General features: G+C 47.8%; 1 protein-coding gene across 2 annotated transcripts in view; it reads right to left on the bottom strand.

Moving 5' to 3' along the window:
* Positions 1-27959, bottom strand: part of KCNH2 (potassium voltage-gated channel subfamily H member 2) — a 357462-nt gene that overhangs the window by 180803 nt on the left and 148700 nt on the right. For both annotated transcript variants that reach the window (XM_069729246.1, XM_069729245.1), the window contains exons 3-4: positions 2756-2917; positions 5-442 (exon numbers count right to left, since the gene is read on the bottom strand). In XM_069729246.1, the coding sequence (XP_069585347.1) occupies positions 5-442; positions 2756-2917 (600 nt within the window). The remainder of the gene's footprint in view (positions 1-4; positions 443-2755; positions 2918-27959) is intronic.

Raw genomic sequence — 27959 nt, 5'->3', positions numbered from 1 at the left:
TTACCTGTGCTAGAATTACGCTTCCGAAACTTCTTGTCCAAGTCAACCTTCATGGCCTCGATGTCGTCCACGGAGGAGGCCCTGCGGATGCTGTAGAAGCTTTCCCGAGAGCGGCTGCGGGTGAGGCTACAGTTAGAGAAGGACATGTCAAGGTTCAGGTGGTCCTTGTCTGCCCAGGGAGAGGACGGTACTGTGGGGTCTTTGCTGCCATCTTCGTCCCTCTTGGGCTCGGTGCTGCTGATCAGTGCCTGCTGGTCCTCCGGGCGCGAGCCCACACAGTTATCCACCGGAGCGACAGTCACGTCTTCTAGAGCCATGGAGTCGCTGTTGTGCTTGGAGAAGTCGACCACCACGACATCTGGGTCCTCCTGCGGCAGAGACTGCTTACTGCCCGTCAGAGTCAGCAGCGCAGGAAACTTCAGCCTGAACGACTTCCCTCTACCTGCAAGAAAGCAACACATCATGAGAGCAGGGAATGTGCAGGACGCAAGGGGCAGGGAATGTGCAGGACACCAGGGGCAGGGAATGTGCAGGACGCAAGGGGCAGGGAATGTGCAGGACACCAGGGGCAGGGAATGTGCAGGACACGAGGGGCAGGGAATGTGCAGGACTCCAGGGGTCAGGGAATGTGCAGGACTCCAGGGGTCAGGGAATGTGCAGGACTCCAGGGGTCAGGGAATGTGCAGGACACAAGGGGCAGGGAACGTGCAGGACGCGAGGGGTCAGGGAATGTGCAGGACTCCAGGGGTCAGGGAATGTGCAGGACTCCAGGGACAGGGAATGTGCAGGACTCCAGGGACAGGGAATGTGCAGGACTCCAGGGGCAGGGAATGTGCAGGACTCCAGGGGTCAGGGAATGTGCAGGACGCCGGGGGGCAGGGAATGTGCAGGACGCAAGGGGCAGGGAATGTGCAGGACTCCAGGGGCAGGGAATGTGCAGGACTCCAGGGGCAGGGAATGTGCAGGACTCCAGGGGTCAGGGAATGTGCAGGACTCCAGGGGTCAGGGAATGTGCAGGACGCCGGGGGGCAGGGAATGTGCAGGACGCAAGGGGCAGGAAATGTGCATGACGCAAGGGGCAGGGAATGTGTAGAACGCGAGGGGCAGGGAATGTGCAGAACGCGAGGGGCAGGGAATGTGCAGAACGCGAGGGGCAGGGAATGTGCAGGACGCGAGGGGCAGGGAATGTGCAGGACGCGAGGGGCAGGGAATGTGCAGGACGCGAGGGGCAGGGAATGTACAGGACTCCAGGGGCAGGGAATGTGCAGGACGCGAGGGGCAGGGAATGTGCAGGACGCGAGGGGCAGGGAATGTGCAGGACGCGAGGGGCAGGGAATGTGCAGGACTCCAGGGGCAGGGAATGTGCAGGACGCGAGGGGCAGGGAATGTGCAGGACGCGAGGGGCAGGGAATGTGCAGGACGCGAGGGGCAGGGAATGTGCAGGACTCCAGGGGCAGGGAATGTGCAGGACTCCAGGGGCAGGGAATGTGCAGGACGCCGGGGGGCAGGGAATGTGCAGGACGCCAGGGGCAGAGAATGTGCAGGACTCCAGGGGCAGAGAATGTGCAGGACGCCAGGGGCAGGGAATGTGCAGGACGCCAGGGGCAGGGAATGTGCAGGACTCTAGGGGCAGGGAATGTGCAGGACGCCAGGGGCAGAGAATGTGCAGGACGCCAGGGGCAGGGAATGTGCAGGACTCTAGGGGCAGGGAATGTGCAGGACTCCAGGGGCAGGGAATGTGCAGGACTCCAGGGGCAGGGAATGTGCAGGACGCCAGGGGTAGGGAATGTACAGGACTCCAGGGGCAGGGAATGTGCAGGACTCCAGGGGTAGGGAATGTGCAGGACTCCAGGGGCAGGGAATGTGCAGGACTCTAGGGGCAGGGAATGTGCAGGACTCCAGGGGCAGGGAATGTGCAGGACTCCAGGGGCAGGGAATGTGCAGGACTCCAGGGGCAGGGAATGTGCAGGACTCTAGGGGCAGAGAATGTGCAGGACGCCAGGGGCAGGGAATGTGCAGGACGCCAGGGGCAGGGAATGTGCAGGACGCCAGGGGCAGGGAATGTGCAGGACTCTAGGGGCAGGGAATGTGCAGGACGCCAGGGGCAGGGAATGTGCAGGACTCCAGGGGCAGGGAATGTGCAGGACTCCAGGGGCAGGGAATGTGCAGGACTCTAGGGGCAGGGAATGTGCAGGACACAAGGGGCAGGGAATGTGCAGGACTCCAGGGGTCAGGGAATGTGCAGGACTCCAGGGGTAGGGAATGTGCAGGACTCCAGGGGCAGGGAATGTGCAGGACTCCAGGGGTAGGGAATGTGCAGGACTCCAGGGGCAGGGAATGTGCAGGACTCCAGGGGCAGTGAATGTGCAGGACTCTAGGGGCAGGGAATGTGCAGGACTCCAGGGGCAGGGAATGTGCAGGACGCCAGGGGCAGAGAATGTGCAGGACCCCAGGGGTAGGGAATGTGCATGACTCTAGGGGCAGGGAATGTGCCGGACGCCGGGGGCAGGGAATGTGAGGGGCAGTGAATGTGCTGGATGCCAGGGGCAGGGAATGTGCAGGATGCCGGGGGCAGGGAATGTGCAGGACAAGAAAGGCAAGTTATATACAGGACACGGACGGGTTATATACAGGACACCGGCGAGTTATATACAGGACACAGGGTTTTTATATACAGGAGCAGTAGGGAATTAATGGAACTCTCAGCCCCTCTGGTCATACATGACATATTGTGCGGCATTTAATATGCACCTACCTGGCGGGAACCAATGTGAATGCACCCTGTGATTGGAGTTCTTGGTCGGGGAGGTCAGATGCTCCTTCTCCATCACCACCTCAAAGTTCAGGATGAACATGATGACGGCGCCACCCTCATTCTTCACAGGTACTACATCTACCAGACACAAGAAGCAGCTTCCTGCAGAGAGGAGGACAGCGGGTGAGGACTACAGGGCAGCACATATCTATACCGGCTGCTGACAGGAGTCCAGATCTGTGCCTGCTGGCAGTCTGGGATCTGATGATCACATAGAGATCTGAGAACTGCAGCTGTGAGATCACAACATGACCAGGAGAGACATGAAGACCTGACAGCAAGCAGAGACCTGGGAGAATTAATATAGAAAGTGGAAGAGAAAATTACAGAACTTTCTATTATACAATGATTAAAGTTTATTTCCTGAAATTATAAAATGCCTCTAGATAGAGGGTCCAGTACAAGACTGCACCGTGTTATGGCAGGTCTGAGGGGGCGGAGCATGATAAAGGGGTGGAGGGTGCTACCGGTGTAAGGCACCGCCCCCGCGGATCTCTGGAATGTGTTATCTGCTCATCGGGGTCAAAGAAAGTAACCAAGAGAAAGTTATATATCCAGGAGCCCCCGGACCCTGATGTGTGCGGAGACTCAGCCTAGATCCCTCAGATCAGCATAACGATGAGGGGAAAATGGATCACAGAGGCCCAGAATATTCACGGATGGCTACGAAATGCGGCAGGGTAGTCCCCATCAGAGAAGGCAGCAGAACAGGGACATTTTTCTGTAAGACATTCTGAACTTGTAGATTACAGCCCCATAAATGTATATCCGTCTCCACAGATCATGGCCTTCTGCATATTACTATACAACAATATTTTCTGGAAGCAGAACCCTGATAATGCAGCGGAGAGCAGCGAGACCACTACTGACAGATTCCAGAGCTGAAGACAATCAGGGCTCTGAAGGCGGTGATTACTGCTCACATCTATCGGGAACAGAGTAACATGTATGCAAGTTCAGGGGTCAGGAGGACCCCAATATATAAAATCCTGACAGCGACAGACAACCCGCTGCATAAAGGCGGCATAAAGGTGGCGACAGGAAAAGAGCAATTGTTTGTGTCAGGATATTGTGTTCAATGTATCTAAGAAATATCAGAAAGGAAAACATAAGTGCAGGCGCTTCTCACAAAATTAGAAAATCATCAAAAAATGAATTTGTTTCAGTTCTTCAACACAAACAGTGAATTTCCTATATTCTATAGAGTCATTACACACAGAGTGATCTATTTAATGTGTTTATTTCTGTTAATGTTGATGATTATGGCTTACAGCCAAAGAAAACCCAAAAGTAAATGCTGCATTTCATTTGGAGATCAAGGTCCCAGAGTCTGGAGGAAGAGTGGAGAGAGCAAAAAAGGGGAGAAGCCAGCGCAGCCTAAGGTTAAGACGCAATACATAAAGTGCAGATGCACATATTAATTTCTAACTGTATTATCAAAATGAGACATTTAGCAAACAATTGATCAATTCTTTGAGCCACCCCGCCTCTTCACGGCAATCTCATATTGGGGCAGTCCTACACTACGTTTTTTATATATATGTGGTCTTGCTTTTAGTTCATTTAGGAGGCCTTTATGGCACAGCGAATATAAAAAACGCAGTGTAGGACTGCCCCAATATGAGATTGCCGTGAAGAGGCGGGGTGGCTCAAAGAATTGATCAATTGTTTGCTAAATGTCTCATTTTGATAATACAGTTAGAAATTAATATGTGCATTTGCACTTTATGTATTGCGTCTTAACCTTAGGCTGCGCTGGCTTCTCCTCTTTTTTGCTTTGAAGAGTGGAGGCCACAATCCGAGCTGCTGGAGGTCTGGTGTGAAGTCTCCACAATCAGTGATGGTTTGGGAGCCATGTCATCTGCTGGTGTAGGTCCACTGTGTCTTATCAACACCAAAGTCAGCGCAGCCGTCCACCAGGACATTGTAGAGTACTTCATGCTTCCCTCTGCCGACAAGATTTTTAAAGATGGAAATGTCATTCTCCAGCAGGACTTGGCCCCTGTCCACACGGCCAAAAGTACCAATACCTGGTGTAAAACAACAGTATCACTGGGCTTGATTGGCAGCAAACTCGCCTGACCTTAACCCCATAGAGAATCTATGGAGTATTGTCAAGAGGAAGATGAGACACCAGACCCAACAATGCAGACGAGCTGAAGGCTGCTATCAAAGCAACCTGGGCTTCCATAACCCCTCAGCAGCGCCACAGGCTGATCGCCTCCATGCCACGCCGCATTGATGCAGTAATTGGTGCAAAAGGAGCCCGACCAAGTATTGAGGGAATTTACTGAACATACATTTCAGTAGGACATTTCAGATTTTACAATCATTTTTCAAGCTGGTGTTATAAAGTATTCTAATTTACTGAGATAATGACTTTTGGGTTTTCATTGGCTGTAAGCCATAATCATCAACATTAACAGAAATAAACACGTGAAATAGATCACACTGTCTGTAATGACTCTATAGAATATAGGAGATTCACTTTTTGTATTGAAGAACTGAAATAAATTCACTTTTTGATGATATTCTAATTTTGTGAGATGCACGTGTATAATAACAGCAGAGGCCTGATCCAGAGCAAATCTATAACTGAGAGAGGTATTATTGCATAATGTGTGGTCTTACATGGGACTGCAAGTGACATCTACCACATTATCTGTACTCAGAGAGTTATCATTGTGTAATCTGTGGTGTTACATAGGACTGCAGGGGACATCTACTACATTATCTGGACTCAGAGAGTTATCACTGTGTTGTCTGTGGTGTTACATAGGACTGCAGGTGACATCTACTACATTATCTGTACTCAGAGAGATATCACGGTGTTATCCGTGGTGTTACATAGGACTGCAGGTGACATCTACTACATTATCTGTACTCAGAGAGTTATCACTGTGTTGTCTGTGGTGTTACATAGGACTGCAGGTGACATCTACTACATTATCTGTACTCAGAGAGTTATCACTGTGTTATCCGTGGTGTTACATAGGACTGCAGGTGACATCTACTACATTATCTGTACTCAGAGAGATATCACTGTGTTATCTGTGGTGTTACATAGGACTGCAGGTATTGGACCTGGAGGGCTGTGGGTCTCTGTGGCCGGTGATGTAATGTCACATATGAAGCGTGTGGCAGCAGTCGTGGCACATGTCGTTATACGGCGGGCGTTGCGGTTACGCCGCTGTTCTCCTGACTTGTCGGTCTGATCTTTCCTGTTAATAGTTGGGTGAGTAGAGCACCGTGCACACACTGCAGTAATCCTGCGCCCATCCTCTCTCCCGGGAGACGAGGCCTTAATCTGCCTAATCCCAGACACATGCTTCCTAACACGCAGAATTCCCTTTGCACGGCGCGGTGCGACCACGGACATGTGACGTAATGGAAGCCCCTGATCCCTTAATCCTGAAGAGAGCGTCCTTAATCCACTGCGTGCTCCTGAGTCTGCGAGTGCTAAACACACGGATCCTGGCAGCTGCCCTACACAAATAATGGGGGGAGAAGCAAACAGTGCGCGGCGCAGGCGTCCAGCGGAAAATCTGCTGTATTCCAGAGTTCAGTCACGGGAATAAGATATCTCTGGACGGTGTTCGCCAGTAGATAATAAAACAAAACATATAAGCGGAGTACGAAAATCCCACAAAACATGATAATCATAAAAAAAGATTTTATTGGTACAAAAAATAAAAATCAATCAATAAGTAACAAATAATGTAACCAATAAAGTGAGGAGGGATGGAGGAGACATGAAGGTATGCTGGTTCAGGCAGGAGAAGCTACATGCATCCTGAGGAAGCTGCCCCAAATGGGTGGATGGGTGCCTAATACCATAGGCACCCATTAGGCAATACCCCGCAGATCACTCCCAATTATACTGGTCATTTATGAATGCTTACCCATATGTGCACGGATGGCCGCCCCACCTGGCGCCAGCAGCCCCTTTTTTTTTTTTTTTTTTAAATCAGATATTTTTTTATTAAACCATAAATATTGCACATAAACAATAAAAGGAATACTTTGTTATCAGCAATATACCAGTGTACAATACTTTTTTTTTTTTTTAAAAAAGGAAAACATATTTAGTCCCAAACCAAACTCCCCCCCCCCTCTAGAGACCTGTCAAGAGTCGACCCCCCCCCTACTTTGTCATATATAAAAGTACAAGAAAAGGAAGATGATTTGTCAATAAACCTCCCAATGGAGCACAAGGTCTTTTAAATCACATTGATTCAAGCCACGGGTTCCACAGCCTGTCAAAGAGGTCCGCCTTGCTCCTCCTAACGTAGATACTCCTCTCCAAAGCAATAATATGGTCCACTTGCTTCATAAAGTCTCTCCTTGTTGGTGGCTCTTCTCTAATCCAGAATTTGGCAATCAACTTTCGCGCGATAAATAACAGTCTGGCAATAACCACTTTATACATCTTATCAGTTATGATCTCAACATAGCCCAAAACACATACCAGGGGATCACGCGGCACAGTGCAACCATATGCCAGTCCCACTTTATTCAGCACCACCACCCAGAAGGAGGACAACCTGGGGCACTGCCATAACATATGAAGGATGCCCGCATCGGACTGCGAGCATCTGGGGCATTCTGAACTAGATCTCAATCCGGCTTTGAATAACATATCCGGAGTTCTATATGCCCTATGAATAACAAATAATTGCGACAGCCTCCGAGGCTCGCTCATTGATATTTTGGGCACATAGTCCAGTACTGATTCCCAATGATCATTATCAATTGCCCCCAGGTCCGCCTCCCATTTCGCCCTTGCTCTAATAGGGTGTTCCTCCAAGAAAGAGAACAAAAGGAATTCGTATATTCCCGAAATCACCCCCTTCGCGCCACCCCCTACAAGGATAAAATCTAGCATTAGGTCCACCTGTATTTCAACGGGTCCTCTCCTACACTGTGCCCGATGCGCATGTGAAAGACGGCGGTATTGAAACAACTCAGAGTCCGGTAGTAAAAACTCCTCCTGCAATGCCTCAAAGTCTCTAATTCTGCCCTGATGTAGAATCTGGCCCATCCGAGAGATGCCTGCCTCCCTCCAATTATGAAATCCCTCCATCTGTCTAAACTCCTGTAGGACACAGTTATTCCAAATGGGTGAGAATCTAGTGAGTGCGTGCACAACCCTAATCCCCTTAACTTTGTCCCAAACCTTATGGATGAGCCTAATAGTACAAAATTTAGAGCCCTTCTCTCGGAAATGTCCCCCATCCAGACCCTCACTCAACACCTTCGTCCCAATCAGTAATCTCAGGCTGCAAGGTGCCCGCGTCCCACCTACCACATCTCTCCATCCCTTGAAATGCTGGCACTGTGAAGCCAAAAAATACAACCATGGATTAGGCAATGCCACCCCTCCCTCCGTCTTTGGTCTCTGTAGAGTTTCCTGTTTAAATCTGGGGCTCTTTCCACCCCAAATCAGCTCCCCAAACAAAGATCTAATCCTCCGAAACCTATTCTGCGATATCCATATAGGGGAGTTGTGCAGCACATAAAGTAGTTGTGGCATCACAATCATCTTTATCAAGTTTATCCTGCCGATTACTGATAAATGTAACTTCCTCCACGCCTGGACCTTAGTACGTATCCTACGCAGAAGAGGTGCCAAATTCAGTTCCTCAAAGCTAGTCAAAGGGAGAGCGATCTGAATCCCCAGGTATTTAAATTTATCAACTAGCTTCAACCGTGTAGAAGAAACCTCCCCACCACCGTCCCCGCTATCCCCATCTATCAACATCATATTCGATTTGTCCCAATTGATCCTTAGGCCCGAGTAACTACCAAATTCCTCAATAATGGCTTCCGTCTTAACCAGGGTCTCCTCAGAATCCTCCAAGAATAGCAGAATATCATCAGCGTACAACGCTACTTTTTCCTCTGCCTCCCCGTACATAAAACCCCTCACCTCCCGGGAACCTCTGATCTTCGCAGCAAGGGGTTCCACCGCCAACGCAAAGAGCAGCGGGGACAAAGGGCAGCCCTGTCTAGTACCTCTAGACAATGAAAAGGTCTCAGAGAGAGCGTTATTCACTCTAATTTTGGCTACCGGAGAAGAGTACAACAGCCGCACCCATGAAATAAATTTAGGTCCAAACCCCATTCGTTCCAGTACTGACCACAAATAGCTCCACTCCACGCAATCAAAAGCCTTATGGGCGTCTAAGGATACCACAACCCGTCTTCCGACATTGTCAGAGGGGATTTGCAAATTTAAAAATAACCTTCTCAGATTGAGTGCCGTTGATTTGTTGGGCATAAAGCCTGACTGATCCGGGTGAACCAGTCTGTCAATCACCCTGGATAACCTATTTGCCAGAGCTTTTGCCAGAATCTTGATTTCGGCCGTCAAAAGTGAGATTGGTCTATAGGATTCTGGTAGTTGTGGGTCCTTATCGGCCTTAGGTATAACGACCACAATAGCCTCTCTCATTGATGAAGGTAGCTCCCCTCTTTCCAGTGAACTATTATACACCTCCGACAATCTGGCCAACAATGTTTCTTTCAGTACCTTGTACACCTCGGCTGGAATACCGTCCGCCCCCGGAGCCTTACCCCCAGCAACCCCCGTCAAAGCAGCTCCCAATTCTTCCTCCCCAATCGGCTCCTCCAACAACTCACATTCTTCTCTGCTCAACCTAGGCAGGTCAATCCCCTCCAAGTACCCCATCATGTCCTCAGCCCCCCTCTCCACACTAGAAGTATATAGTTTATCATAGAATTTCCTAAACACTTCCAGAATCTGCTCCCCCCCCCCCCCGAGTAGCCAATGTTCCATCCTCCCTCTTAATGGAGTAGACGTGCGAGGAATCCCTTTGTGCGGACGCCACTACCGACAGTAAATGCCCCACCTTTTCCCCCTCCGAATAGAAAGATGCTCTTTGAAAAGCCCGCAATCTCTCCGCCTTTCTCAGATACAATTGATTGACCTCCTGTTGAGCCTTCCTCATCCGACTCTGAGACTCCCTAGAGCAATGGGCCCCCAATGCCGCCTCAGCTTCCTTCAGTTCCTCCAGGACAGCTTGATCCTGTGTTCTAGTCCTAGTCTTGTGTCGTGATATGTCCCGAAACAAAATACCCCTCAAATATGCCTTCATAGTGTCCCATACTACATGGCATGCCGCACTACCCTCATTAATCTTAAAGAACTCCTCTATCTCAGCCCCCACACTTTCCATGTCCAGGAGTTGTAGCCAGGAGGGGTGAACCTTCCATCCCATCTTCCGTGACCCAACCTGTTCTGATAGCTTTAATGAGACCCGCACCGGACTATGATCTGATAGAATCCTGGGATTATATTCCACCCCACTTAGTAATTCGTTCATCCCATCATTACCCAAGGCGACATCGATTCGAGACATAGAACCGTACGTGGTCGAGTAGCAAGAATAAGAATATGTGTTAATATTGCGAACCCGCCATAAGTCAATCCAGCCTATTTCTCTAAGATAGTTCCCGAAAGGGGTGCCATTCCCATCCCCGCGTAGCGGAGCGTGATTACTCTTATCCCAATGGTCGTCAGCAATGTTGTTCACATCTCCCACCACCAAAAAGGGAACCCCGACCCACCCTCTCATATGCTCCAAAATCTCTTGAATTTTCTTGCCAGAATACGGCGGGGGTATATATAGTGAAACAATGCAAATCAAGCGGTTAAAAATTTTACACACTAAAAAAAACATACTGACCATCCTTATCAATTTTTACTTCAATTTCCTCAAATGGAGTACTTGTATGGACCAAAACAGACACCCCCCTTGCATAATTAGAGAACGTCGAGTGATATGCCCTGCGCACCCATTTTTTCTGTAACATATCAACTTTTTCCTCAACTAAATGAGTTTCTTGCAGGCATATCACCGAGGGCCTCTGTTTCAATAGGTACTGGAATATTGCCGCCCGCTTAGTGGCATCTGCTAGCCCCCTAACATTCCAACTTATAATATTAACATTCCCTCCCATTTCCTTAAAGAAAGATATAAGATGAGAGTCACCTCTCCCAGGTCTCCACCAATGCCCTCCTCCCCCCCCTTTCCCACCCCCCACCCTAACAACTAAACCAACCTTCCCCATCTGGAATTCAAAATAACTCAGATACTCCGAACTTTCTTTCTCTATATGAGAATTGAGGGCACTTGATATACCCTAGAGCTAGTTCCTTTACCGTCCATCTCTCCCCCACCCACCGCGACCAATATGAACTATTCATTGCGCCGCCGAACACAATACTGTAATCGTTAGGTATAATTAGACCAACTTCAACAGAAACATTCAAACAGAACCCCTCCCCCAAAGAGAGGCAGAACCAGTAGAGTTATAGATCTTCAGAATCAGTCTCAACGGTTCCGATCAGTGCCAATTTTCTTGGCGTTGGTGTCCAGCCATTGCGTCGCCTCCTCCGGATTTTGAAAAAATTGAACACGATCCATCGCCACCACCCTGAGCTTGGCTGGGTAGAGCATTGAGTATTTTAGGTCCAGTTCACGGAGCCGTCGCTTGACTTCACCAAACTTCATTCTAAGTTTCTGCACCGATGCGGAGTAGTCCGGATAAATGGAGATCCGACTTCTGTTTATGCTCAGGCCATCACTCAGCCTAGCCTTCCTCAGTAGAGTTTCTCGATCCCGGTAGTCCAAAATTTTTGCCAATATAGCTCGAGGGGCAGATCCAGGCGGCAGAGGACGAGTGGGGACCCGATGAGCCCTCTCCACCGAGAAATGGTTGGTAAGGTCTGCTCCTCCCACCGAGTTCTTAAGCCATGCCTCAATATATTCAGTGGGGTTGTTTCCCTCCACCTTCTCCGGCACCCCGATTATTCTTAAATTGTTTCTCCGGGATCGATTTTCCAAATCATCTGTCTTAAATTCTAACTCTGCGATTCGTTGAATATATTTCTTTTTAACAGTTCGTTTGTCTGGTCCTCCACACTGCCCACACGCTCCTCCACCACCTCCACTCTTTTTTCCACTTTGCGCATAGCAGAATTAAGGGACTTCATTTCAACTGTGAGATCATCCACCCTTAGGTTCAGCGCAGCCAAAGCAGATTTGCAGTGTATAACGACAGAGAAAATGTCCTGCAGTGTTGGTTCCCCCGTACTTGGCTGCTGCACTTCATTAGAATCATTGGTCTGCACAGGGCTATCAGCAGGTGTCACATTTTCTGCACTGTGCACTCCCTGCGCCCTCCCTGGGGAACGTTGCACCTCCACTTCACTGGCACTAACTTCCCCTCCACCTTTCTGCCTCATCAGGGCTTCCACCTCATCAAGTCCTTCTGGACCCAACAGCAGGGCTCCCCCCTCCTCCGTACGGGCAAAGCGCTCCAGCCGGGCTATTACCTCCAGCCTCCGGCGGTATGAAACGCTGGCTCTGGCCGCCTCCTCCTCAGCCACGGCGCCATCTTGAATTTTCGCGCCGGCTGCTGGCGCAGACTGCTTGCGGCGCGGCATCTCCGCTCCTCACCGCTCGTTAACAGCGGTGCTTTCTCCCCCTCGCCGGGTACTTGCGGGACCTCTCTGGCCGGTTTTTGGCGTTCGGCGGCGCCTTCAAAGGTCACTTTTCAGAGCGGTGCGGGGAGAGAGATCAGCCGCACGTCCGCTCACATTCCTCGCTAGGCCACGCCCCCGCGCCAGCAGCCCCTTGACGCGCGTTTCGCAGTTCAGCTTTCTCAAAAGTGGTAACTTTAACATTAGAGAGACCTCAGTGGTGGATTTCTTTAAGTGGCAACTTCAGATACAAGACGCAACGTCTGAAGAACACAAGAAACGTTCCATCTTGCATCTGAGGTCTAGAACTTGAGACGTTCCTGTTCAGTGCTGCGTCCACTTTTTCCTGGAGAATGGAGCTGTCAATCATGCTCTGGTCGTCCGGCCCACGCACAGATGTCCATCTTCGATACTGTGGTGACGGCACAACATTGATCCTTACAATGGATCCCATCATTTTATTACTCAGTAGTTGTGGCCAAAAGATATTTTCACCCATTTTGTCTCTTTAGTATCTTTCACTCTGTTATTCAGATGTTTCTATGGTTACTGACATAGAATTATAAGCAGTTTATATGTCTAATAAGTGTAAAACTTTATAAAGTTTCAGTAAAGCCCAAGTATTCCGATCGTTGCCCCTTATTCTCCAGATTTCCACCCTTCGCCCGGTAGAAGGATAACGTCTTCTAGGCAGAACCTGGAGTAATGGACGCCCGTCAATCATTCCTCCCACACACCGGGAGGGGGCTTCATCAGAAAAAAACTCAACAAGAGAATAAGGGGCAGGAGTGTCGGGAATAAGGGGCAGGAGTGTCGGGAATAAGGGGCAGGAGCGTTGGGAGTAAGGGGCAGGAGCGTGGGGAATAAGGGGCAGGAGCGTGGGGAATAAGGGGCAGGAGCGTGGGGAATAAGGGGCAGGAGTCTGGGGAATAAGGGGCAGGAGTCTGGGGAATAAGGGGCAGGAGCGTGGGGAATAAGAGGCAGGAGCGTGGGGAATAAGAGGCAGGAGTCTGGGGAATAAGGGGCAGGAGAGTGGGGAATAAGGGGCACGAGTCTGGAGAATAAGGGGCACGAGTCTGGAGAATAAGGGGCACGAGTCTGGAGAATAAGGGGCACGAGTCTGGAGAATAAGGGGCACGAGTCTGGAGAATAAGGGGCACGAGTCTGGAGAATAAGGGGCACGAGTCTGGAGAATAAGGGGCACGAGTCTGGAGAATAAGGGGCAGGAGTGTGGAGAATAAGGGGCAGGAGTGTGGAGAATAAGGGGCAGGAGTCTGGGGAATAAGGGGCAGGAGTCTGGGGAACAAGGGGCCTGGAGAATAAGGGGCAGGAGTCTGGGGAATAAGGGGCCTGGAGAATAAGGGGCAGGAGTCTGGGGAATAAGGGGCAGGAGTCTGGGGAATAAGGGGCAGGAGTCTGGGGAATAAGGGGCAGGAGTCTGGGGAATAAGGGGCCTGGAGAATAAGGGGCAGGAGTCTGGGGAATAAGGGGCAGGAGTCTGGGGAATAAGGGGCGTGGAGAATAAAGGGCAGGAGTCTAGGGAATAAGGGGCCTGGAGAATAAGGGGCAGGAGTCTGGGGAATAAGGGGCAGAAGTCTGGAGAATAAGGGGTAGGAGTGTCGGGAATAGGGGGCAGGAGTTTGGAGAATAAGGGGGAGAAGTCTGGAGAATAAGCGGCAGTGCTGGGAATATTGAGGAATCACAGAAACTTCATGGATTTGTTAATAAAATTGTAAAACCTGATGGAATGTTTATAATTGTACGTTTATTACTAAAGAAACGTCTGACTAAGAGACAGACAGACAGACAGACAATGAAGAGACAAAATGTGAAAACCAAAATCTGTGTCAGTCTCAAAACTATTGGCCACAACTGTACACTCTGCTTCTCCCATAGACTACACCTCACAACTATACTGTGCTGCCACCTGCTGGCTGCAAACACCATCACACCAGTTATACATGCCAATTTTCCAAGTAAATCTATTTGTAAAGGTGCTAGTGACATGAAATTATCCCTCGATGTCAGTAACAAGCCATTCAATCTACAAAGGCAAAGAAATCACCATAGATGTCCATAAATAATGTGTAATAATGAGAAAAGACAAAGGGAAAAGTATTGCACACGATTACTAAAATGTATTTAATACTTCATATAAAAGCCTTTGTTGGTGATGAAGCTTCCAGATGCCTCCTGTGTGGAGAAACTAGTAGCAGGCATTGCTCAGGTGGGATTTTGGCGCATTCTTCAACACAAACTTCACATCCTGAAGGTCCCGTGGCTCCTTCTATGAATTCGGAGCGTTAGTTCCTCCCATACATTTTCTACTGGATTCAGATCCGGAGATTGGCTCGGCCTTCCTAAAAGATTTTTTTTTTTTTTTCTGAATCCAATTGAGCGTTTCCTTGGCTGTGTATTTGTGATCATTGTCTTGCTGAAATATCCACCTTTGTTTCATCTTCATCATCCTGATAGATGGCAGCAGATTTTTTGGAAACATTTCTACATTTCTGTTTTTTTTCCAGTCTAGATGGGGTGCAGAGTGTACATTAATGAGAAAAAAATGAACTTTTTTTGAATTTACCAAATGGCTGCAATGAAACAAAGAGTGAAAAATGTAAAGGGGTGTGAATACTTTCCGTTCCCACTGTACATGGTGATTTGTATGCCTGTGTGGATTGGATGGGTGGTTAGTGACATCTGGTGAGAATTTCATATCAATAGCACCTTTAGAATGGCAGGCACGTTAGTGACTAAGGAACGTGCCTCAGACTATGGAGCCCCTATAAACAAAGCTGGAAGAAATACAGTGCCGTGCCCAATTCCCCCCTCCGATTACTCCCCAGGTGATGCACTAATTGGGATGCCCTGACTGACCAATGGGGGTAAAGGGGAAGGGGCGTCCAGCCACACCCACTTGGGTTAAATTCTGGTGCCAGTGCCTTCCTCTTTCCTCCGGCTGACCCCTGGAAGCTGTTGTGCTTTTGGAAGACCCCAGACTTAGAAAATTGCTGATGTGATCAATACTCACTTCACCGACTGCATATACAGTGCTAAGTACAATTTGAAAAGTAATATTTTAATCAATATCTCACTGAACACCAGAACGATTTCCGAATATTTTGACCAGACAGTTTCATAGAACCTTTTTTTTCACCCATGTCACTACAGAGCGGTACAGCTGTGCATTCATGATCCCATCAATGACACGCAGCCCCCAACACGGGCAGCTCATGTGCTATAAGAAAATGTCCACCACCATGTCTCACTGTAGGCACCATGCGTTTTTCTGTGTACTCCTTTATGATGCTATGCAGATTAGAAGCCATCAGTTCCATAAACCTTTCTCTTGGTGTCATCACTCCAGACTACAGAGTCACAGGAGTCTTCATACTTTTCAGCTTTGGCAAACTGTTGGCAGCTTTTCAGTGCCTGGACTTTCGTTTGTGGACGACCAACATGCTGCCATTTCTCTGCAGTTTATGCCGGGTTGTGTTACCCCAGTTTGGCTTTCTACGGCTTTAGAAAACTTCAGAGAACTTACAGTACAGACCAAAAGTTTGGACACACCTCATTTAAAGATTTGTCTGCATTTTCATGACTATGAAAATTGTACATTCACACTGAAGGCATCAAAACTATGAATTAACACATGTGGAATTAAATACTTAACAATAAAGTGTGAAACAACTGAAATTATGTTTTATATTCTTTAAATGAGAAGGTGTGTCCAAACTTTTGCTCTGTACTGTGTGTATATATATATATATATATATATATATATATATATATATATATAATGCTGAATGAATGTGTGTGTGTGTGTATGTTCGGGATTGGCATCTGCACCGTCGCAGCTACAGCCACAAAATTTTGCACAGTCACACGTCTGGACCCTGAGAGCGTCATAGGCTATATTGTGAGGTGAAATTTTATCCCCACGCGTTCCAATTCACCAAACAATTTTGCCCCTATCTACATAATGGAGAAAAAGTGAAAGGAAAGGTGTTGGAGGCAAATTGACAGCTGCCAGATGTGAACAAGGGGGACTTAAAGAATGAGAGCGATGGCGCCAAAGAGTATATAGCGTACAGTTGCTAAGGTGGGGCCCCGACATGGGATACTCACCACACACGGGGATATGAGCACACACACACAAAATGCGCCACACACTACCACGTGCTTGAACACATATTACCCTCAGCACACATTTCACCACACATACACCAACCTCGCCACATAAAAGTCGAAACACAAAAGCCGCTGCTCAAAACTCGCCACGCGCAAAACTCGCCACATGCAAAACTAGGCTCACGCAAAACTCGCCACACGTGCAAAACTCACCTCATGGAAAACTCGCCACACGCAGAAAAATTGCCACATGCACAAAAGTTGCAACACATGCAAAAGTTGCCTCACACAAAACTTGCACATACTCAAAACGCACCACACAAAAAACTCGCCACGCGCAAAACTCGCCATGCGTAAAACTTGCTGCACACAACTTGCTACACTAACCTGTCACATGCAAATCGACACAAACAGTTGCTACACGCATGTCGCCATACAAAACTCATCTCACAAAAGTCGGTACATGTATGTCGCCACACGCAACTCAACACACAACTTGACACATGAAACTCGCCCTAAAACACACACAAGTCTGGTATTATCCTTCAAAAATAAAAATCTGATTAATAAGCAAACTACAAGAGCAACAAATGTACCATATAGGAAATACGGAAGCTGTCAGTCACATGACCTGTCTATTATGTGTATGTGTGAGCTAATATATACTGCCAGGGGGAGGGCTTCCTGTTGGCTGGGGATTTATCAGGCTGCCAACTTAGCTTACAAATACTGAGGTAAAAATACTGAGCAAATAACGTGTGAACGAGGTCTAATACAGGAGGAGATGACACACAGGTATATACTATATACAGGAGGAGATGACATACAGGTATATACTATATACAGGAGGAGATGACACAGATATATACTATATACAGGGGAGATGACACAGGTACATACTATATACAGGGGAGATGACACACGTATATACTATATACAGGGGAGATGACACATATATACTATATACAGGGGAGATGACACACAGGTACATACTATATACACGGGAGATGACACAGGTATATACGATATACAGGAGGAGATGACACAGATATATACTATATACAGGGGAGATGACACACATATATACTATATACAGGGGAGAGGAAACACAGACGTCGCACAAAGAAGACACGGTGGTTGGAACCAAAGTTCTCAAATTTGGACTCATCAGACCAAAGCACAGATTTCCACTGGTCTAATGTCCATTCCTTGTGTTCTTTAGCCCAAACAAGTCTCTTCTGCTTGTTGCCTGTCCTTAGCAGTGGTTTCCTAGCAGCTGTTTTACCATGAAGGCCGGCTGCACAAAGTCGCCTCTTAACAGTTGTTGTAGAGATGTGTCTGCTGCTAGAACTCTGTGTGGCGTTGACCTGGTCTCTAATCTGAGCTGCTGTTAACCTGTGATTTCTGAGGCTGGTGACTCGGATAAACTTATCCTCAGAAGCAGAGGTGACTCTTGGTCTTCCTTTCCTGGGGCGGTCCTCATGTGAGCCAGATTCTTTGTAGCATTTGATGGTTTTTGCCACTGCACTTGGGGACACTTTCAACGTTTTCCCAATTTTTCGGACTGACTGACCTTCATTTCTTAAAGTAATGATGGCCACTCGTTTTTCTTTACTTAGCTGCTTTTTTCTTGCCATAATACAAATTCTAACAGTCTATTCAGTAGGACTATCAGCTGTGTATCCACCAGACTTCTGCACAACACAACTGATGGTCCCAACCCCATTTATAAGGCAGGAAATCCCACTTATTAAACCTGACAGGGCACACCTGTGAAGTGAAAACCATTCCCAGTGACTACCTCTAGAAGCTCATCAAGAGAATGTCAAGAGTGTGCAAAGAAGTAATCAAAGCAAAAGGTGGCTACTTTGAAGAACCTAGAATTTAAGACATAATTTCAGTTGTTTCACACTTTTTTGTTAAAGGGAACCTGTCACCCCCGTTTTTTGAGATTGAGATATAAATACTGTTAAATAGGGCCTGCGCTGTGCGTTACTATAGTGTATGTAGTGTACCCTGATTCCCCATGTATGCCGAGAAATACATTACCAAAGTCGGCGTTTTCGCCTGTCAATCAGGCTGGTCTGGTCAGGTGGGCGTGTTCACAGCGTTCTTTTCTTCCCCAGGTTTCCGTTGGTGGCATAGTGGTGTGCGCATGTCCAAGGTCCGGATTCCCTGTGCCCACGTGAAGACACAGCGCGCGATCTGCGCTGTCATTCCTTTCATCGGTGCGGGCGGCCATCTTCCTGGGGCCGCGCGTGCGCAGATGTAGTGCTCTGCTGCACGGGGCTTCAGGAAAATGGCCGCGGGATGCCGCGCGTGCGCAGAAGAGATCGCGGCGGCCATTTTCCCAAAGCCGAGATGCAAACTCGGCTTTGGGAAAATGGCCGCCGCGATCTCTTCTGCGCACGCGCGGCATCCCGCGGCCATTTTCCTGAAGCCCCGTGCAGCAGAGCACTACATCTGCGCACGCGCGGCCCCAGGAAGATGGCCGCCCGCACCGATGAAAGGAATGACAGCGCAGATCGCGCGCTGTGTCTTCACGTGGGCACAGGGAATCCGGACCTTGGACATGCGCACACCACTACGCCACCAACGGAAACCTGGGGAAGAAAAGAACGCTGTGAACACGCCCACCTGACCAGACCAGCCTGATTGACAGGCGAAAACGCCGACTTTGGTAATGTATTTCTCGGCATACATGGGGAATCAGGGTACACTACATACGCCATAGTAACGCACAGCACAGGCCCTATTTAACAGTATTTATATCTCAATCTCAAAAAACGGGGTGACAGGTTCCCTTTAAGTATATAATTCCACATGTGTTAATTCATAGTTTTGATGCCTTCAGTGTGAATGTACAATTTTCATAGTCATGAAAATAAAGAAAACTCTTTAAATGAGAAGGTGTGTCCAAACTTTTGGTCTGTACTGTATATACACTCCTCCTGTCCTGTATATATACACTTCACAGTACCACTCCTCCTGTCCTGTATATATACACTTCACAGTACCACTCCTCCTGTCCTGTATATATACACTGCACAGTACCACTCCTCCTGTCCTGTATATATACACTTCACAGTACCACTCCTCCTGTCCTGTATATATACACTGCACATTACCCCTCCTCCTGTCCTGTGTATATACACTGCACAGTACCACTCCTCCTGTCCTGTATATATACACTGCACAGTACCACTCCTACTGTCCTGTATATATACACTGCACAGTACCGCTCCTCCTGTCCTGTATATATACACTGCACAGTACCACTCCTCCTGTATATATATACTGCACAGTACCACTCCTCCTGTATATATACACTGCACAGTACCACTCCTCCTGTCCTGTATATATACACTGCACAGTACCACTCCTCCTGTCCTGTATATATACACTGCACAGTACCCCTCCTCCTGTCCTGTATATATACACTTCACAGTACCACTCCTCCTGTCCTGTATATATACACTTCACAGTACCACTCCTCCTGTCCTGTATATATACACTGCACAGTACCACTCCTCCTGTCCTGTATATATACACTGCACAGTACCACTCCTCCTGTCCTGTATATATACACTTCACAGTACCACTCCTCCTGTCCTGTATATATACACTGCACAGTACCACTCCTCCTGTCCTGTATATATACACTGCACAGTACCACTCCTCCTGTCCTGTATATATACACTGCACAGTACCCCTCCTCCTGTCCTGTATATATACACTTCACAGTACCACTCCTCCTGTCTTGTATATATACACTTCACAGTACCACTCCTCCTGTCCTGTATATATACACTGCACAGTACCCCTCCTCCTGTCCTGTATATATACACTTCACAGTACCACTCCTCCTGTCCTGTATATATACACTTCACAGTACCACTCCTCCTGTCCTGTATATATACACTGCACAGTACCCCTCCTCCTGTCCTGTATATATACACTTCACAGTACCACTCCTCCTGTCCTGTATATATACACTTCACAGTACCACTCCTCCTGTCCTGTATATATACACTGCACAGTACCCCTCCTCCTGTCCTGTATATATACACTTCACAGTACCACTCCTCCTGTCCTGTATATATACACTTCACAGTACCACTCCTCCTGTCCTGTATATATACACTGCACAGTACCACTCCTCCTGTCCTGTATATATACACTGCACAGTACCACTCCTCCTGTATATATACACTGCACAGTACCGCTCCTCCTGTATATATACACTGCACAGTACCACTCCTCCTGTATATATACACTGCACAGTACCACTCCTCCTGTATATATACACTGCACAGTACCACTCCTCCTGTATATATACACTGCACAGTACCACTCCTCCTGTATATATACACTGCACAGTACCACTCCTCCTGTATATATACACTGCACAGTACCACTCCTCCTGTATATATACACTGCACAGTACCACTCCTCCTGTCCTGTATATATACACTGCACAGTACCACTCCTCCTGTCCTGTATATATACACTGCACAGTACCACTCCTCCTGTATATATACACTGCACAGTACCGCTCCTCCTGTATATATACACTGCACAGTACCACTCCTCCTGTATATATACACTGCACAGTACCACTCCTCCTGTATATATACACTGCACAGTACCACTCCTCCTGTCCTGTATATATACACTGCACAGTACCACTCCTCCTGTATATATACACTGCACAGTACCACTCCTCCTGTATATATACACTGCACAGTACCACTCCTCCTGTATATATACACTGCACAGTACCGCTCCTCCTGTATATATACACTGCACAGTACCGCTCCTCCTGTATATATACACTGCACAGTACCACTCCTCCTGTATATATACATTGCACAGTACCACTCCTCCTGTATATATACACGGCACAGTACCACTCCTCCTGTCCTGTATATATACACTGCACAGTACCACTCCTCCTGTCCTGTATATATACACTGCACAGTACCACTCCTCCTGTATATATACACTACACAGTACCACTCCTCCTGTATATATACACTGCACAGTACCACTCCTCCTGTCCTGTATATATATACACCGCACAGTACCACTCCTCCTGTATATATACACTGCACAGTACCACTCCTCCTGTATATATACACTGCACAGTACCACTCCTCCTCTCCTGTATACAGTTAGGTCCATATATATTTGGACAGAGACAACATTTTTCTAATTTTGGTTATAGACATTACCACAATGAATTTTAAGCAAAACAATTCAGATGCAGTTGAAGTTCAGACTTTCAGCTTTCATTTGAGGGTATCCACATTAAAATTGGATGAAGGGTTTAGGAGTTTCAGCTCCTTAACATGTGCCACCCTGTTTTTAAAGGGACCAAAAGTAATTGGACAGATTCAATAATTTTAAATAAAATGTTCATTTTTAGTACTTGGTTGAAAACCCTTTGTTGGCAATGACTACCTGAAGTCTTGAACTCATGGACATCACCAGACGCTGTGTTTCCTCCTTTTTGATGCTCGGCCTTCACTGCGGTGGTTTTCAGTTGCGGTTTGTTTGTGGCCTTTCTGTCTGAAGTTTAGTCTTTAACAAGTGAAATGCTGCTCAATTGGGTTGAGATCAGGTGACTGACTTGGCCATTCAATAATATTCCACTTCTTTGCTTTAATAAACTCCTGGGTTGCTTTGGCTTTATGTTTTGGGTCATTGTCCATCTGTAGTATGAAACGACGACCAATCAGTTTTGCTGCATTTGGCTGGATCTGAGCACACAGTATGGCGGCTCTGAAGACCTCAGAATTCATTCTTCTGTCCTGTGTCCCATCATCAATAAACACTAGTGACCCAGTGCCACTGGCAGCCATGCATGCCCGCGCCATCACACTGCCTCCGCCGGGTTTTACAGATGATGTGGTATGCTTTGGATCATGAACTGTACCACGCCTTCGCCATACTTTTCTATTTCCATCATTCTGGTAGAGGTTGATCTTGGTTTCATCTGTCCATAGAATGTTCTTCCAGAACTGTGCGGCTTTTTTAGATGTTTTTAGCCTTTTTATTCTTGATGCTTATGAGTGGCTGCACCGTGCAGTGAACCCTCTGTAGTTACTTTCATGCAGTCTTCTCTTTATTGTGGATTTGGATATTGATACGCCGACCTCCTGGAGAGTGTTGTTCACTTGGTCGGCTGTTGTGAAGGGGTTTCTCTTCACCATGGAGATTATTCTGCGATCATCCACCACTGTTGTCTTCCGTGTGCGCCCAGGTCTTTTTGCATTGATGAGTACACCAGTGCTTTCTTTATTCTCAGGATGGACCAAACTGTAGATTTTGCCACTCCTAATATTGTAGCAATTTCTCGGATGTTTTTTTCTGTTTTCGCAGGTTAAGGATGACTTGTTTCACCTGCATGGAGAGCTCCTTTACCGCATGTTTACTTCACAGCAAAACCTTCCAAATGCAGCACAGCACCCCAAATCAACTCCAGGCCTTTTATCTGCTTAATTGAGAATGACATAACGAAGGGATTGCCCACACCTGTCCATGAAATAGCCTTGGAGTCAATTGTCCAATTACTTTTGGTCCCTTTAAAAGCAGGGTGGCACATGTTAAGGAGCTGAAACTCCTAAACCCTTCATCCAATTTTAATGTGGATACCCTCAAATGAAAGCTGAAAGTCTGAACTTCAACTGCATCTGAATTGTTTTGTTTAAAATTCATTGTGGTAATGTCTATAACCAAAATTAGAAAAATGTTGTCTCTGTCCAAATATATATGGACCTAACTGTATATACACTGCACAGTACCACTCCTCCTGTCCTGTATATATATACTGCACAGTACCACTCCTCCTGTCCTGTATATATACACTGCACAGTACCACTCCTCCTGTCCTGTATATATACACTGCACAGTACCGCTCCTCCTGTCCTGTATATATACACTGCACAGTACCGCTCCTCCTGTCCTGTATATATACACTGCACAGTACCACTCCTCCTGTCCTGTATATATACACTGCACAATACTGCTCCTCCTGTCCTGTATATATACACTGCACAGTACCACTCCTCCACTCCTGTATATATACACTGCACAGTACCACTCCTCCTGTCCTGTATATATACACTGCACAGTACCGTTCCTCCTGTCCTGTATGTATACACTGCACAGTACCACTCCTCCTGTATATATACACTGCACAGTACCACTCCTCCTGTCCTGTATATATACAATGCACAGTACCACTCCTCCTGTATATATACACTGCACAGTACCACTCCTCCTGTCCTGTATATATACACTGCACAGTACCACTCCTCCTGTCCTGTATATATACACTGCACAGTACCACTCCTCCTGTCCTGTATATATACACTGCACAGTACCACTCCTCCTGTCCTGTATATATACACTGCACAGCACCACTCCTCCTGTCCTGTATATATACACTGCACAGTACCACTCCTCCTGTCCTGTATATATACACTGCACAGTACCACTCCTCCTGTCCTGTATATATACACTGCACAGCACCACTCCTCCTGTCCTGTATATATACACTGCACAGTACCACTCCTCCTGTCCTGTATATATACACTGCACAGTACCACTCCTCCTGTCCTGTATATATACACTGCACAGTACCACTCCTCCTGTCCTGTATATATACACTGCACAGTACCATTCCTTCTGTCCTGTATATATACACTGCACAGCACCACTCCTCCTGTCCTGTATATATACACTGCACAGTACCACTCCTCCTGTCCTGTATATATACACTGCACAGTACCACTCCTCCTGTCCTGTATATATACACTGCACAGCACCACTCCTCCTGTCCTGTATATATACACTGCACAGTACCACTCCTCCTGTCCTGTATATATACACTGCACAGTACCACTCCTCCTGTCCTGTATATATACACTGCACAGTACCACTCCTCCTGTCCTGTATATATACACTGCACAGTACCCCTCCTTCTGTCCTGTATATATACACTGCACAGTACCATTCCTTCTGTCCTGTATATATACACTGCACAGCACCACTCCTCCTGTCCTGTATATATACACTGCACAGTACCACTCCTCCTGTCCTGTATATATACACTGCACAGTACCACTCCTCCTGTCCTGTATATATACACGGGCTTATTCCTGAAACTGCTGGAGAGTGGAATAGGAGGAAAGACCTACGATGTCATCAAAAGCTCCTACACCGAGAACCGCTGCAGCGTGAGTGTGAGCGGCAAAAGAACGGCTTTTTTCCAGCAGAGCCGCGAAGTCAGACAAGGCTGCAGCCTAAGCCCAACGCTCTTCAACATCTACATCAACGAGCTGGCTACCGCCCTGGAATCCTCCTCAGCACCAGGTCTCACCCTCCACGACGCTCAGGTGAAATTCCTGCTGTACGCAGATGACCTGCTGCTGCTGTCACCAACCGAGAAAGGCCTCCAGGACAACCTGAAAATCCTAGAGAAATTCAGCTCCACCTGGGCTCTACCGGTCAACCTAAAGAAAACCAACACCATGGTGTTCCAGAGGAGAAAGAGAAGATCAGACCAACACCCATCATTTATCCTCAACAACTGCGACCTCACAGTAACGGACAAATATACCTACCTGGGCCTAGAGATTCACCGGTCAGGGAACTTCAAACAAGCCATAGAGACCCTGAAAGACAAGGCCTGCAAAACCTTCTATGCCATCCGAAGGACACTCTACCATCTGAAGCCACCAGTGAGGGTCTGGCTAAAAATCTTCGACTCCATCATCGCCCCAATCCTCCTGTATGGCAGCGAAGTCTGGGGTCCTCACACCTACCCAGACTGGTCAAAGTGGGACTCCAGTCCAACAGAAATATTCCACCTGGAATTCTGCAAGCACCTTCTCCAGGTCCATCGGAGCACCTCCAACAGTGCTTGTCGGGCCGAGCTGGGCAGATTCCCTCTACACCTAACAGTTCTAAAGAGGGCGCTGTCATTCCGGGCTCACCTGCATAGGAGCAATCCAAGCTCCCATCACCATAAAGCCCTGATACACGAAGGTGAAACAGAAAAACCAGAACCCTCGGAACAGCCCAGCCAAACCCAACCGGAGCAGAACACCAATCACAACAACCTGACAAAAGCCGGAATCAGGAAGATGGCAGACGAAGGCCAGGAGAGGTATGTCAGTGACTGGAAGAATGATATCATCAGCTCACAGAAACTGACCATGTACCGGAGCCTACAGAGAGACTACAGACTGGCCCCATATCTGGAGAAACTCCCGGACCCCAGAGACCGCCAGATCCTGAGCCGATAAAGACTCAGTGCCCACAGTCTGGCCATCGAATGTGGCCGACACAGGCAGAGCTACAAGCCCAGGGAGGAAAGACTGTGCCAACACTGTGACCAGGAGGCCATAGAGGACGAAACCCACTTCCTGCTACACTGCTCCAAATACTCAGCACTGAGGGACACTCACTTCAGGAGACTCTCACATCTCTTCCCAGACTTCATCACCATGAAGGAGGAAGAGAAAACATATATCTTGCTGGGAGAAGAAGAGAGAGCGGTGGAGATAGCAGCGCGGTATGTGAGCGAATGTCATAGACTGCGAGAAAGAGAACTATGATGCCATGGACTATAGCCCCCACCCTGGATCTGCCCCATCCACCTCCCCTATGCCATGGACTATAGCCCCCACAATGGACCTGCCCCATCCACCTCCCCTATGCCATGGACTATAGCCCCCAAAATGGACCTGCCCCATCCACCTCCCCTATGCCATGGACTATAGCCCCCAACCTGGATCTGCCCCATCCACCTCACCTATGCCATGGACTATAGCCCCCAACCTGGATCTGCCCCATCCACCTCCCCCACAGCTCCTACCCAACATCCCCTCAGTCCCTATCCCTATTGCCTCTATACACTTGCTTTGGCAAAACTGATGTGTATTTGGTCCTGCCAATAAAGCTTCTTTGAATCTACACTGCACAGTACCACTCCTCCAGTCCTGTATATATACACTGCACAGTACCACTCCTCCTGTCCTGTATATATACACTGCACAGTACCTCTCCTCCTGTCCTGTATATATACACTGCACAGTACCACTCCTCCAGTCCTGTATATATACACTGCACAGTACCACTCCTCCTGTCCTGTATATATACACTGCACAGTACCACTCCTCCTGTCCTGTATATATACACTGCACAGTACCACTCCTCCAGTCCTGTATATATACACTGCACAGTACCACTCCTCCTGTCCTGTATATATACACTGCACAGTACCACTTCTCCTGTCCTGTATATATACACACTGCACAGTACCACTCCTCCTGTCCTGTATATATACACCGCACAGTACCACTTCTCCTGTCCTGTATATATATACACTGCACAGTACCACTCCTCCTGTCCTGTATATATACACTGCACAGTACCACTCCTCCAGTCCTGTATATATACACTGCACAGTACCACTCCTCCTGTCCTGTATATATACACTGCACAGTACCACTTCTCCTGTCCTGTATATATACACACTGCACAGTACCACTCCTCCTGTCCTGTATATATACACCGCACAGTACCACTTCTCCTGTCCTGTATATATATACACTGCACAGTACCACTCCTCCTGTCCTGTATATATACACTGCACAGTACCACTCCTCCTGTATATATACACTGCACAGTACCACTCCTCCACTCCTGTATATATACAGTGCACAGTACCACTCCTCCTGTCCTGTATATATACACTGCACAGTACCACTCCTCCACTCCTGTATATATACAGTGCACAGTACCATTCCTCCTGTCCTGTATATATACACTGCACAGTACCATTCCTCCTGTCCTGTATATATACACGGCACGGTACCATTCCTCCTGTCCTGTATATATACACTGCACAGTACCACTCCTCCTGTATATATACACTGCACAGTACCATTCCTCCTGTCCTGTATATATACACGGCACGGTACCATTCCTCCTGTCCTGTATATATACATTGCACAGTACCACTCCTCCTGTCCTGTATGTATACACTGCACAGTACCACTCCTCCTGTATATACACACTGCACAGTACCACTCCTCCTGTCCTGTATATATACACTGCACAGTACCACTCCTCCTGTCCTGTATATATACACTGCACAGTACCACTCCTCCACTCCTGTATATATACACTGCACCGTACCACTCCTCCACTCCTGTATATATACACTGCACAGTACCGTTCCTCCTGTCCTGTATGTATACACTGCACAGTACCACTCCTCCTGTATATATACACTGCACAGTACCACTCCTCCTGTCCTGTATATATACACTGCACAGTACCTCTCCTCCTGTCCTGTATATATACACTGCACAGTACCACTCCTCCTGTCCTGTAAATATACACTGCACAGTACCACTCCTCCTGTCCTGTATATATACACTGCACAGTACCACTCCTCCTGTCCTGTATATATACACTGCACAGTACCAT

The sequence above is a fragment of the Ranitomeya imitator genome, chromosome 6, assembly GCF_032444005.1.
Source record: "Ranitomeya imitator isolate aRanImi1 chromosome 6, aRanImi1.pri, whole genome shotgun sequence".
In the NCBI taxonomy this organism is placed as follows: domain Eukaryota; kingdom Metazoa; phylum Chordata; class Amphibia; order Anura; family Dendrobatidae; genus Ranitomeya; species Ranitomeya imitator.
Note: the sequence above shows the minus strand (reverse complement) of the source record. Positions and strands in the feature narration are given on the sequence as shown.